This window comes from Eretmochelys imbricata, chromosome 1 (assembly GCF_965152235.1).
Source record: "Eretmochelys imbricata isolate rEreImb1 chromosome 1, rEreImb1.hap1, whole genome shotgun sequence".
NCBI classification, from domain to species: Eukaryota; Metazoa; Chordata; order Testudines; family Cheloniidae; genus Eretmochelys; species Eretmochelys imbricata.
Window position 1 is genome coordinate 207,160,577 of NC_135572.1, and position 13,329 is coordinate 207,173,905.

Sequence of the window (13,329 nt, forward strand, 5' to 3'; positions counted from 1 at the left end):
CAGTTGTCCCGGCTATCCTGGAACTGTAGGGAAAATTTCATATTTTAACATCTGCCCCTGCAATCGCCATCTTGGATCACCATAGTTGTTGTTTGGGATCCATGTTTGTTCCCCTTCTCCTTCACCAGTTTGGTGCCCTTTTTCAACTTTGGCGCTCTTTTGAGTAAAAAGGCGGGAAATGCTAAAGCAACGTGACCGGCTAATCTGCCTGGCAACGGGAGACGATAAATGTCCATCTCCCCCATCACCTAGGGCTGCCTGTCAGCAAGGCAGTCAGTGGACAACTGCATTTAGGGCTGCTGAGGCCACAATACCTCTGACTGCAGGGTTGGGGTTACTTGCCTGCACGCTGGATAGCAGTCCATCAGCCGTCCTCGGTCTCTGGATCTTACACACATGCAGGATGCAGCAGGGGAAGAAGACCCATGGGAGAAAGACTGGAATCCCTGGTCAGAGCCCTGTCTTTGCAAAGGAGACGTGTTGGGGAAAGATCAGCTTACCTGTCTTCAAGCCCTGTCTTTGAGTTCCTGTCTTCACCTGTCACCTGTGTCCAGTGCTCTGGTCCTGACGTGTCCGTGAGTGTCGGTCGCATCCTGTTATCAAGACATGGTACAGTGTCATCTTTGTAACCTTTGTAGCCTGTCCTTGTAAATAGCTTGGGGCCTGGGCGTTAAGCCCTGTATCTTGTTTAACAGCCGAGTGGTTCTGTATTTTGGTCCTTTTGGACTTGGGGGTCCTAGTTAAATACATGTCTGTTGTTAATTTACTTCATTTAATAAACTGTTAACTGTTTTGCGCCTTACCCCATTGTAAATCTTTGTTTTGGGTTTAAACAACTTGATGATAGACACGGGATGCGGGGGGAAAAGCCTAATTGCATCCTGGCCAGGTGAACAGCACCACCAGGTTCCAGCTACCCCAGCATTGCCAGGAAGGGCTGCCCCAGGACTGTGAGGGATAGTTGCTCATTTACCCCTGGACTGTGTTGTGGTGACAGAGAGCCAGTGAATTGTCTCAGGGCTGTGGATGATCAATTGGTTACCATAGGATTGGGCAGAGAAAAATTTTTGCTTACCCCAGGACTGTGGGGCATGGTCAGTCAGTTAATCCAGGACCAGGATTATAGTCCATTATTCTAGGTCTCAGAGGAACACTTGGTTGGTTATTTTGGGACTAACAGGTTATGTTACCACAAGGACATAAAAACGGCCATACTGGGTCAGACCAAAGGTCCATCCAGCCCAGGATCCTGACTACCGACAGTGGCCAATGCCAGGTGCCCCAGAGGGAGTGAAGCTAACAGGTAATGATCTAGTGATCTCTCTCCTGCCATCCATCTCCACCCTCTGACAAACCGAGGCTAGGGACACCATTACTTACCCATCCTGACTAATAGCCATTAATGGATTTAATCTCCATTAATTTATCCAGTTCTCTTTTAAACCCTGTTATGGTCCTAGCCCTCATAACCTCCTCAGGCAAGGAGTTCCACAGGTTGACTGTGCGCTGAGTGAAGAAGAAATTCCTTTTATTTGTTTTAAACCTGCTACCCATCAAGGGATCAAGGGACAACTGGCTAGTTGTTTTGGGACCAAAAAGCAGTCAGATACCCAAGGACTGCTGGGGACCTTTCGTTGGTTACACCAGGACCACGAGATTCATAGGCCTGGGAACTAGGAGTGCAGGGGGTGCTGCAGCACCCCAAGGTGGCCCTGCACCCAGGCCTCCCCTCCCCAGCCTGGGGCTCAGGTCACAGCTGCCAGCCCTGGAGCTCCGGGCCTGGGACTCTGCTATTGGGACACTGGCCCTATGCCCGCGGCCCCGGACCCCCGCTCCTGGGGTCCCTGCTACTGGCCCCACACACGGGGTCCTGTCTGTAGGCCAGGGCCTCTGCTCCTGGCCCTGTCCCTGCCCCCAGCCTTTGCCCCCTTAGCCCTGTCTGGGTCCCTCCCCTCCTGGAGACACGGCACTGCTCCCGGCCACACCTGGGGCAGGTGGGGGGAGGATGCAGACAGCGGTAAGTGGGCCGGCTTTCGGCATCCCCACGATTAAAAGGGTTCCAGCGCCACTGACGGGAGATGGTTGGTTACCAAAGGATTAACAGACAGGCTTTTATCCTGGACTGGTGAGGTGTTGTTTGGTTGCCTTACAACTGTGCGTGGTGTTTCAGATACACCAGGACTGTGAGGGACGGTTCAGTTATGTGACAACGGGGAGGGGTAGTTTAATTCCCTGAGGCCTGTGCAGGGGTAGTTCAGTACTCAGGCAAGTGAAAAGCTACCAGCCCAGTAAGGAAAGGTCAGTGACCCTCAGGAGGGTGAGGGAAAAGGGCGAGAGGAGAGCAGCAAGAGCTGTCGCTGCTGGGACGGACAGACAGACAGACAGCAGGCAAGAGCAGCAGAAGCAGGAGGAGACAGCAGGGGCAGGGAGAGAATCCAGGCTTCAGAAGCAGCAGAACCCCAACAGACAATTACAGCAGAAGCTGCCACCCGGCCCTGCACCAACCGGAAAGCGCGACACCCCCTACAGCAGTTCTCATGCTCCGAGCAGGTCTGGTTTATAGTCCCGGGTGGCGCGGGGCCGGCAGGCTCCCTACGCGGCTGCCCGGAAGCGGGGACACCTGCAGCGCTTCGGCTGGGGAACGGCGCGCGGGGTGCGCGGGAGTTGGGGCGCGGGGCGCCGGATCCGGGGGGCGCTCACCTCGCTCGGCTCCCGGCGAGCGCCGACCAGTCCCTGCGCCGCCGGAGGCGCGGCTCTGCGCGCGCTGCCCCCCGCCCCCCCGCTGCCTCCGCAGCCCCCATTGGCCGGGAAGCGCGGCCAATGGGAGCTGCGGGGGCGGCGCCTGCGGAGGGGGCAGCGCGCGCAGAGCCGCTTAGCCGCGCCTCCGGCGCCTAGGGGCCGCGGCGCAGGGACTGGTCGCCGCTTGCGGGGAGCCGAGCGAGGTGAGCGCCCCCCGGATCCGGCGCCCCGCGCCCCAACTCCCGCGCACCCCTCAGTTACCGGGCTTTGCCCCTTGCCGGCGCCCCCCCGTCCGCCCAACATGCCGGGGGGGGGAAGCGGTTCCCGGTCCCGTTTACTGAAGGTGGTTTGGGGATTTTAACGCTGGTTTGTTATTTTAATAAACTGCCTAAAAGCGAAGAATTAAAGGCAAGGCTGAGGCAAAATAGGTAGAAAAAATAGATTCAGCTCCTTTTGGATGCAGGTTTAAATCTGGATTGGTGGTCGTTCATTCGTTTTGAAACAAAATAAGTGTGAAACGTGGACTCTGTGAGAGAATCAGATGCTGGGCTTGACGTTATTTCTTTTTTGAATCTCAATTCAAATTTTGCTGCTTGTGGAGTTTTTAAAGGGCCTTTTCAGGGCAGCTTTTACATCTGACAAAATGAAGTGCATATATTTTTCAGTCAGTTATACATAATATTGGCATCCTGTTTAGCACAAGGGACTAACGCACTGCCTGAGCCAGCAGAACATCGGACCGGTTTCTTTTTTTGTTTTGTTTTTGCTACATGTAACTGATTGTGTTAAAGCACACTGGTTTCCCCCCCTCCCCCACATCCTTTTAAAGATTTTTCCAAAATGAAGAAATTTAATTTCCGCAAAGTTTTGGATGGTTTAACTGCCTCATCTCCTGGTGGCAGTAGCGGTGGTGGCAGTAGCAGTGGTGGTGGAATTGGCGCTGGAAGTGGATCCATGCATCCAGGAGGGACGGCAGGTGCTGCAGGGACACCCAGAGATGAGATCCAGGAAATCCTGTCTTCGGATTATTTCCAGATTTGTAAGGTAAGGATTGCAGTGGCTCTTTCTATTCATTTACTATTAGAATTAAAAGAAAGAATAAAAGAAAAAAGCATCTTTTAGGGGGCCTGGGTGATGTGATGCCAGCCTACCTTTCACTTGACAACTGCAGTGTTTGTGGTAGCTAACCCTGGAGTGATGGGATGGAAATCACATTTAGGCTTCTTCTTCCCTGTGCACAGTTGTAGTAGTCAATAAATTCATAAGGCTCCTAATGTCAGCATCAAGAGCCCAATCCTGAGCTCAGGCTCAGTTTCCAAATTGATAACACTACAGTAAGGAATTCAGGCAAATCTAGTAAGAATAAAATGTGCAAGTAAGCTCTTTTTTAGAAATTCATAGTATACAAGGGTTTTTTTTAAATAAAATATGTTGTAGGTAATATTTCAGGAAAAGGCATTAAACAAAGATAAAATCCACTGTAGTTAATGTTACACATAATGTTTTCATTTCTCATTTGTGATGCATTGAAAAGGGATCAATTATTTTCCTTTAATATTTGCAGTGAAGACTGTTAACTATGGCAGCATTATAATAATAGAACAGTATCAAGATAGGAAAGCCCCAAATTTGATTGGTCTTTGTTTTTCTTAGGTGTTGACCTGATTCTTCAATGAGAGTTTTGTCTGAGTAAGAAGTGTAGGGTCATCCCTGTGTTTGTCTTTTTCAGGTTTATTTTTCATAACGAAAGCTTTAGCACTATTCTTAAATAAAATAAAATCAGTACTAGCTTCTCAGCAATTATAACCAACACTACAACAACAAATTATAATTAAAAAAAAATAAGAAATGAAATTTTGAGCCCACTCCCATTGTCCTTAACTTTGACATGAATTCTGTTGACTTTCACTGGGAGTTTTTCCAAAGAAAGGACTACAAAATCAGGTCCCTTAATGTTGAACTTTCAAGGATATCTTGTAAATAGTGAGGAGGAAAAATGATTTTTGAAAAAATTGTAAGAAAAAAATTGCTAGTATGTTTTAAAAGCTGTATTAATCTTCCCAAAATAAACCTCATCCTTCAAGGTTTTTGAAATTCCAATTTGGTCAACTTGATGTACAAAACTTCATCAGAGGATGAACCATTTATTTTTATTTGTTATTATTTTGCTTAATACCTTTGAAAAATAAAATAATTTGATTAACATGGGGCATGTAAAGAAAAATAAATGAAGTTTACCTGTTTAAGATACTTCTTTATTAGTCAGCATAAAAGGCTATGGTTTGAAATTTGGGAAATGATCAAATCATATTGTAATCTAATTGCTTTTGGTTCTTTGGAAAAAAAAGAAGAAATTTAAGATATTTAACCATGTAAAGCGATTACTATGAATTTATAGTGCACGTATCAACATAAATATTTAAAACTAAGGGCCCACTTCTGCTGTCATTGAAATCAAACAACTAACACAGTTTGGGGCGTTATGGTTCTAATTCTGTTCCCAATTAAAGTCAATATCAAAACTCACATTGACATCAGTAGGAACAGGACCAGAGGGAAAATTACTTCAATGAGTTTTGGATTAGGCTTTGTGTAAATAATAATGGGAATTTTGCCATTCATTACCTTATGTGAAAACAGGATCAGGCCCTTTGGGCCAAATTCCTCAATAGTCTAAATGTGTGCAACTCAGTTGTCTTTAATGGAATTATACCTGTTTACACCAGGGTTCAATTTGGCTCCTTTTGTGTATGCATACAAAAAAACCCAGTAATATGTCAAACTTCAAATATTTTAATCAGAGCCCTGCCTCCCCTTTTTAACACTACAGTAATAAAAAGGAAATACAAATAATCAAAAATATATTATAATATCATTGTCGAATCTGACTTAAATTCACAAAGTCAAGGGAATTCTGAGTTAAGGCTAAAACTCAGCATATTGAACTCCATGATGAAGTCATCTTACAGCACCTGTGATTTGTATTTGTCTCAAAATAGTATCATGTGATTATTACATGTCATATGTTGTAATACGTAGTCAAAATAGGGTGCATTAAGAACAGTGTCAGTTCATTTTCAGCCTTAATTCTGAATTTACTTGTTACTTTAAAATATTTCTGTGTTGTTACTTTCAGATGAACCTATCTACATACATGAGTACATTAGTAACCTGTCATTTTTGGAAGATTTTGGCAGGCAATAATTGCTTCTCTTTTTAAAATCAGCAGACTTTTTATTTTTAAAAAAATATTATTAAGCTGAGTGTTAATATCAGTACAAGAAAGCTTCAGGCTGCAGCAGCACTTGCTTATAAAAGCATGGTACTGCAGAGGCCACCCTGGTAGTATACAAAATATTTACTTCCTTTGATCAAAACACATAGATGCAATAAAAGCAAACTTGCCAAAATATTCCATAAATATGTGCTGATAAAAAAATACACTGCCCTAAAGATTATCCTTAGATCGGAATTATTCTGCTGTATGGCCTTTTGGTAATCTTATATGTTTGAGTAAATCAACAGAAGACCTATAAGCCCCAATCCTGCATTTTGTAGCACGTGAATGGACTGCTGTGCTCACGCAGGCCCTCACTGAAGTCAGTGGGGCTCCACATGGGCACAGCACCCACTCACATTCTATAAGGTGCAGGATCAGAGTAATAATTTGTACCATAAACCAATGCAAAAGAAATGTTGCAAAAGCAAAAATAAAGAAAGAATCATAGAATCTAAAACTTGCCTTTCTTTCAAGTTACTCCTATACAGACTTTTGAGATTTCTGTTGAATATTATTCAACTGGAATAGGTAAGTTTTTTAGCTGCATGTCTGAGGTCCTGATCCTAAAGCCCTTGCTCACTCAAAACTCCCATTAAAGCAAATGGCAAATTTTGATTTTTATGGGCTGCAGGCTAAGGACAGATAGAGCAACAGTTTAGCTAATCTTTTAAAACAGTTTTATTTTTATTTCCTTTGCTGTGTCTTCATTTAGGTGTAGAACATAAAAGCTGACTCATACTTCAGAATTATAGGGCCTGATCTTGCATTTCTCACTTAGATACATAGATAAATCTCTGAATCATAGAATATCAGGGTTGGAAGGGACCTCAGGAGGTCATCTAGTCCAACCCCCTGCTCAAAGCAGGACCAATCCCCAATTTTTGGCCTGATCCCTAAATGGCCCCCTCAAGGATTGAACTCACAACCCTGAGTTTAGCAGGCCAGTGCTCAAACCACTGAGCTATCCCTCTCCCATTTGAAGTGAATGGGAGTTTTTCTTAAATTAAAACTGCAGGATCTAGATCACAGTTAAGACACTGGTTTTATTATTAACAGATTTGAGGGCTTTTTCCTCTCTGTGTATTTCGAAGGTGCTTATCACTGGGGTGTCTATCAGGTATATTAGTAAATTAGATGTAGGCAGAAAGCTAATAGATAAGAACTGAATATTTTATTTTATTTGGATGTGTTCACAATTGCCTTTTGATATTTATTTTCAAAGGTAGGGGACTACATTAATGATTTTAAGAATATAAATACACTAGGTTTGGAAATATTGTGAGTTAAATTACTATTGCTTTTCCTAACAAGCATGATAAATTTACATGAAGGTAATATTGTAATAATGAATCAGTGGCAACCTCTTTTACAGTTTTAATATAATGACATGAAATTCTGACACTTATAGTTGTCAGCTACTGTGAAATCAGCAAACTGAGATACAGATCACATAGTTTACATGGCTGCCCTTGGGAGGTGGGTATTCATGTGCATATCAAAAAGATATTGATTATAGCTGGATCAACTAAATCAAAAATTTTAATGTAGTAGCTGTGACAGATATTGCAACCGCATGCAGTATCTGTGGGGATCATTTTGTGTTCAGTGTATGAATGGTTTATATAACACTGTGGGCCAGGGATTGTATGTAATTCCAAGGGGGAAGGATTACTACAGCTCTGCAAGGAACTAAAAGCAGTAGCGGGGGATTAAGATGAATCATTTAGGTTATAAACACTCCAGAGAGGTACCACCCCCTGAAGAGGCTTCAGTATACTAGTTCAGACTGGGTTGTTTTTTTTTTAAAAAAAATCAACAGACAAAGAACAGGCTTTTGGTGTGAAACGGCTGGGTTTAAGATGACTTGGTGCCTTCTTTCTGATCCAGCAAATGGACAGGACCTTCTGTCCAAGAGCTCCAACCCTTGAAAAAAGGTTGGAAAACTGGTTTCAGAGTAACAGCCGTGTTAGTCTGTATTCGCAAAAAGAAAAGGAGTACTTGTGGCACCTTAGAGACTAACCAATTTATTTGAGCATAAGCTTTCATGAGCTACAGCTCACTTCATCGGATGCATACTGTGGAAAGTACAGAAGATCTTTTTATACACACAAACCATGAAAAAATGGGTGTTTACCACTACAAAAGATTTTCTCTCCCCACACCCCACTCTCCTGCTGGTAATAGCTTATCTAAAATGATCACTCTCCTTACAATGTGTATGATAATCAAGTTGGGCCATTTCCAGCACAAATCCAGGTTTTCTCCCCAACCTCCTCCCCCCCAACCCACTCTCCTGTTGGTAATAGCTTATCTAAAGTGATCACTCTCCTTACAAGAAGACTGTGACTTACTAGAGCCCCATAAGACTGATGGGTGACCTCTAGTAAGCTTTTAGCATAAAGTATAGGAACTTTTATTGTTTTTGACATGTTTTGTAATGTTATGTTTTTACCTTGAGAATAAAGGTGCTTGCTTAGAAGGAGCTGTGTGGTAACTGGTAACTGCTGGTAATACACAATTAATAGCTTTGGGAGAGAAAGCAATGCACAGGTGCTGGCCTTTAGGGAGAATGGCTTTCTGGAGGTGTCAGTGTAATTCAGGGAGCTGTGTACCCTTAAAACCCCAGTCAGAAAGGAGAGAGATGTAGATCTTCAACCAAGAGAGGTGATGGCTGGGAGCTGGAAGCCTTAAGTGGGTGCCCTTGAGGGACCACAGAGAGGGAATGCAGGTGAAGTTATCCTGAAACTGTGACAGTAGCCTCATGCAGAAAACTGGGCCTGATCCAGGTGAAGTTAGTAGTAAACAGAGGTGTCATTTACTATGAGGTGGGGGAGGAGCAGCTGCCTCCCCAGTCCTTGGTGCTCCACCCCCCTGACTTTTCATAGGTCTGTATGCTTCATTATGTCTTCCACTCTCCCTCCCTCCCCCAACTTTGGGTGCGATGATCAGAAGAGCAATAATTGCCCAGTTTTTCTCATTCATGATGCTGTTTTGGACAGAGTGTTCTGTATGCTGACACAACTTTGCCCACCCTTTACCCACAGAATTTTTCTGAAATGACACCCCTCAGAGTAAAGCTTAAATTGATGTTAGTGGCAGAGAATTAGCCTCATTCTTTGGAATAAGCGTCGTAGTCTCTTACGTTTTGCCATCATGTTAAATAGGTGCTTTCCGAACAGAAATTCACAGGTGAGTCCAAGCCACAGTCCACAATATGTAAGAACCTGCTGGACTAGAACCAGGGAGCACAGGGGTTCTGCACCACTGATGGTTCTGCATCTTCACTGGAAGCTTAGGCTGGGTTTCCGCTGGAGGACCTTGTGAAGCTGGGCACTGCAGGAAGTGCTGCCCAGAAGGGCCTGAGTGGCAGCCCTTTGCAGCACCACTGATTGGCTCATGCTGATATATAAACCCGGAAGCCACTATGGGGAGCTGATTGAGCAATGATGCAGATTTCTTCCAAACCAGACCCTGTCTTGCTGTGGATCCTAGACTCTGGCTTCTGACCCTGGTTTGTTATTGACTCTGCTATTTGCCTGCTGTCTGTAACCTGGTGCCTGACTCTGACTTCCTGGTATCCAGACCCGGCTCAACCCTGACTCTGCTACTTGTTTCCTGATTGCAGCTGGGTAATTGACCAAGGCACACAGGCTGCTCATGGCCTGGTCCTGACATCATCTGAACTGGCCCTTGCAGTGCTGCTGCCTGAATTGGTTTGATGGAGATTGCTGGAAATTCTGGAGGATCCCGAACTAATGCAGGCTGCTCTTCCTGCTGCGCCCCCGAATATACCCTACAGATCAGATAAAGGTGGGGCTAGTAGTTAGCATGCTCATTGGTGAAGTGCTTGAATGGGCTTCCTCCTGTTGGAGCAGAACAGCCCAGTGCTTTCCGACTGGGACTCCTGCCTGCAAGCCTTCTCAGCCATCTTTGATGAGCTACATCGTGTCCGCTTCACAGAGGCTGCCCTCTGGAAGCTTTGTTGGGCAAAGGCCAGCCATCTCCTGTGCTGCTTTTTTCTGTTGATTTGTGGTTGATGTCATATGGAATGGAGGAGTCCAACTATACCAGTTCTGGTGGGGAATCAGTTAGGATGTGAAAAATGAGCTAGCCCATGTTGAAAATGTCACATTCCTAGAGGCTTTTATTAATCTTGCCTTGTGCTTTGACTCTTGGCTGCATGTTCGGAAAGAAACCCCGTGCCCACCTTGTACACCAAAGCCTGTAGAACTGAGTCCTGAACCCATGTAGGTCACCCTGGGTCGCCGATGCTTGGTCCCGAAGGAGAAAGAATGTTAGCTGCAGCATGCCAGGACATGCCCTTGCCTCTTGTCCCACTTGAAAGAGCTGGGGAAATGGAGCAGCGCAAGCTTGCTGGGGTGGAGTATAGCCTGGGCATCACTAGAGCTCCATGCTCTGGAACCACTCCCCAACCTTCAAATAGAACCCTGTCTGGAACCATAGGCTTCCCCACGTTTCCAGTTGCTACTGCGGTTGCAGGCTATGGGCAGGCACAGCAGATCCTCTGCAACTAATGATAATAGACTACAGGACTGCTGCCAACTTTGTAGGTGCAAAGGCAGCCCAAACCATTGCTAAACCCACTCTAGACCTGGTGGAGATGGTTGCTGGGTCACTCCTATCATCAGGACTGATGATCTGAGCGACTGTCCCCTTAGAGACTATAGTAATAGGGCACCAGGAAATAATATGCTTTGATATGGTCTGCTCTCTAGTCTTCCCAATAGTTCTTGGTATTCCTTGGTTGGAGCAGCATGACCTGTGTATCTCCTGGTGGCGGAGAAGCATTAGCTTCTCTTCCAAATATAGCCAGAAAGCTTGCCTTGAACAAATCAACCAACCCCCAGGTGACCCGCAACCAGGGCCCCAGGAGTGAATAAGACCTTCAGAAACGAGACTCCAAATGGCGGGGGCTAACCAGAAGCAATGATTCCAGACCAGAACCTCGACCTCCCCGACAAATACTTAGATACCTGAATGTATCTGAAAAGAAAAACATGGATTCACAACCCTCACACAGGGACTACAATTATCTAATAGACCTACAAACAAGGGCAAAGGTGCCACATGGATGGATATGCACTATGTTTGAGCCAGAGTTAGAGGCACTACGTGCATATATCCAAGAAAATCTTACAAAGGGCTTCTTTCAGAGATCCACCTCTCCAATGTGGCACTAGTCCTCTTTGTGTGAAAAAAGAGTGGGTCACTACACTTCTGCATAGACAATCATGCATTGAATCAGGTGACTATTTGTAACCAGTACCCCTGCCACTCATCCCAGAATTTTTGGGCTGCCTGAGGTCTGCCAGGTTCTTCACTAAACTAAATCTTCAGGGGGCATATAATCTAGTGTGCATAAGATCTAAGGATGAGTGGAAAACCATTTTTCTTACCCGATGTGGGCACTTTGAATACTTAGTAATGCCATTTGGTTTAACCAGTGCCTTTGCAACATGTCAACATTTTGTAAATGATGTGTTCAAGGGCATCCTGGGCCATATGTGATAATCGACCTTGGTGATATACTGGTGTTTTCTGAGAACCCTGAGCAGCACTGCCACAATGTCTGGTCTGTCCTGGAGAGACTATGGAAGCATGGTTTTTATGCCCAACTAGAGAAGTGCATCGTTGACCAGGCCACCCTTGATTGTTAGGTTACATCATCTCCTCAGAGTGTATTCAGATGGATCCACAGAAGATGGAAGCCATCTACAACTGGACGGCATCCATGTGCTCCCACACCACGTAGTTTCAGACCGAGCCCACAGTTTACCTCTCACTTCTGACACAGAGCGTTCAGGTTACTGGATGTCTGCATATTCACCTTCTCCACATACGAGGTTAAACCCTTCTCCGCATACCACGCCAAAAAAAAAAAAAAAAGGCAAATCAAAAAGGTGAACCAGGTACTGGAACAGTGTTTTGTAAATTGCCACCAAGATAAACTGATTCACACTCCTCCCAAATGCAGAGTTTTCATATAACAATGCTGACCATGCCGTGCACATTAGAGCCCCTTCTTCTCTAATTACGGTTTCCACCCCTGAATTATGGTTGCCAACAGTCTAATCTCACAAACCCAAAGACCCTTGCCCTGCCACCTGCCCCACCCCCTTCTCCGAGGCCATGCCCCAGTCAGTCAATCCCTTCTCCCTCACTTTCGCTTGCTCTTCTCCACCTTCACTCACTTTCACTGTGTTAGGGTCAAGGGGTTCAGAGTGTTGGGGAGGGCTCAGGGTGCAGGCTCTGGGAGGGAGTTTGGGTGCAGGAGGAGGCTCAGGGCTGGGGTAGGCATGTGGGAGGGAGTGCAGGCTCTGGGAGGAAGTTTGGGTGCAGGAGAGGGTCAGGACTGGGGCAGGGGGTTGGGATGCAGGAGGGGGTGCAGGCTCTGGCCGGGTGGTGCTTACCTTGGGTGGCTCCCAGAAGCAGCAAGCATGTCCAGCTCCTAGGCTCAGGGGCAGCCAGTCAGCTCTGCGTGCTGCCCCTGCCTGTAGGCGTCACCCCTGCAGCTCCCATTGGCAGCGGTTCCCGGCCAATGGGAGCTGTGGAGTCGGCGCTTGGGGCAGAGGCAGCGCACAGAGACCCCCTAGTCCCCCCAAGGGCTGCAGTGATGTACTGGCCACTTCCAGGAGCGGCGTGGAGCCAGGGCAGGCAAGGAGCCTGCCTTAGCCCCGCTGCGCTGACAGAGTTTTAATGCCTAAAATCTCCCAGTTTGGCTTCAGTAGCCTCCGGGAGATAGAGCCTGATTCCAGGAGACTCCTGAAGAAACTGGGAGGGTTGGCAACCCTAACCCCTGTTTTCACCTGGCACTACCAGCTGCCATCGACTGGGTCCAAAAAATCCATCTTATTCAGGGGAACTCAGGAACCGCCTAGCAGAGGCGAAGACGGCTTACAAGAGGCATGCAGACCACCTGCAACAGGAAGTTCTGGCATTCACAGTACGCCAGAAGGTGTGGCTCACTGCCAAGCATCTCCAGACCAGTCAACTCTCCTGGAAATAGGACCACTGGTTCCTGGAACCCTTCCAGATATGCCAGCTTTCCTGGAACCCTTCCAGATATGCCAGCAGATCAACCTCGTTACCTTTAAACTATAGCTTCCCCAATCTCTCAAAATACACCCAATTTTTTCATGTTTCCCTTTTGAAACCCTATACTGAGAACTCCTTCCCTGATTGAACCATACCACGGCTTCCATGGTTGAAATCCAGGGTCACGAGGAGTACAAAGTGCATGCCATCCTTGATTCCTGATGGATGCCTGTACTATCTGGTGGACTAAGAAG

The 13,329-nt window shown here is 46.2% G+C and overlaps 1 protein-coding gene across 3 annotated transcripts in view; it reads left to right on the top strand.

The window, feature by feature from the left end:
* Window positions 1-3,501: 3,501 nt before the first annotated feature.
* Window positions 3,502-13,329, top strand: part of STXBP5L (syntaxin binding protein 5L) — a 433,225-nt gene continuing 423,397 nt past the window's right edge. For all 3 annotated transcript variants that reach the window (XM_077807341.1, XM_077807339.1, XM_077807340.1), the window contains exon 1: window positions 3,502-3,783. In XM_077807341.1, coding sequence (XP_077663467.1) covers window positions 3,580-3,783 — 204 coding nt within the window. In that variant the 5' untranslated portion in view covers window positions 3,502-3,579. The remainder of the gene's footprint in view (window positions 3,784-13,329) is intronic.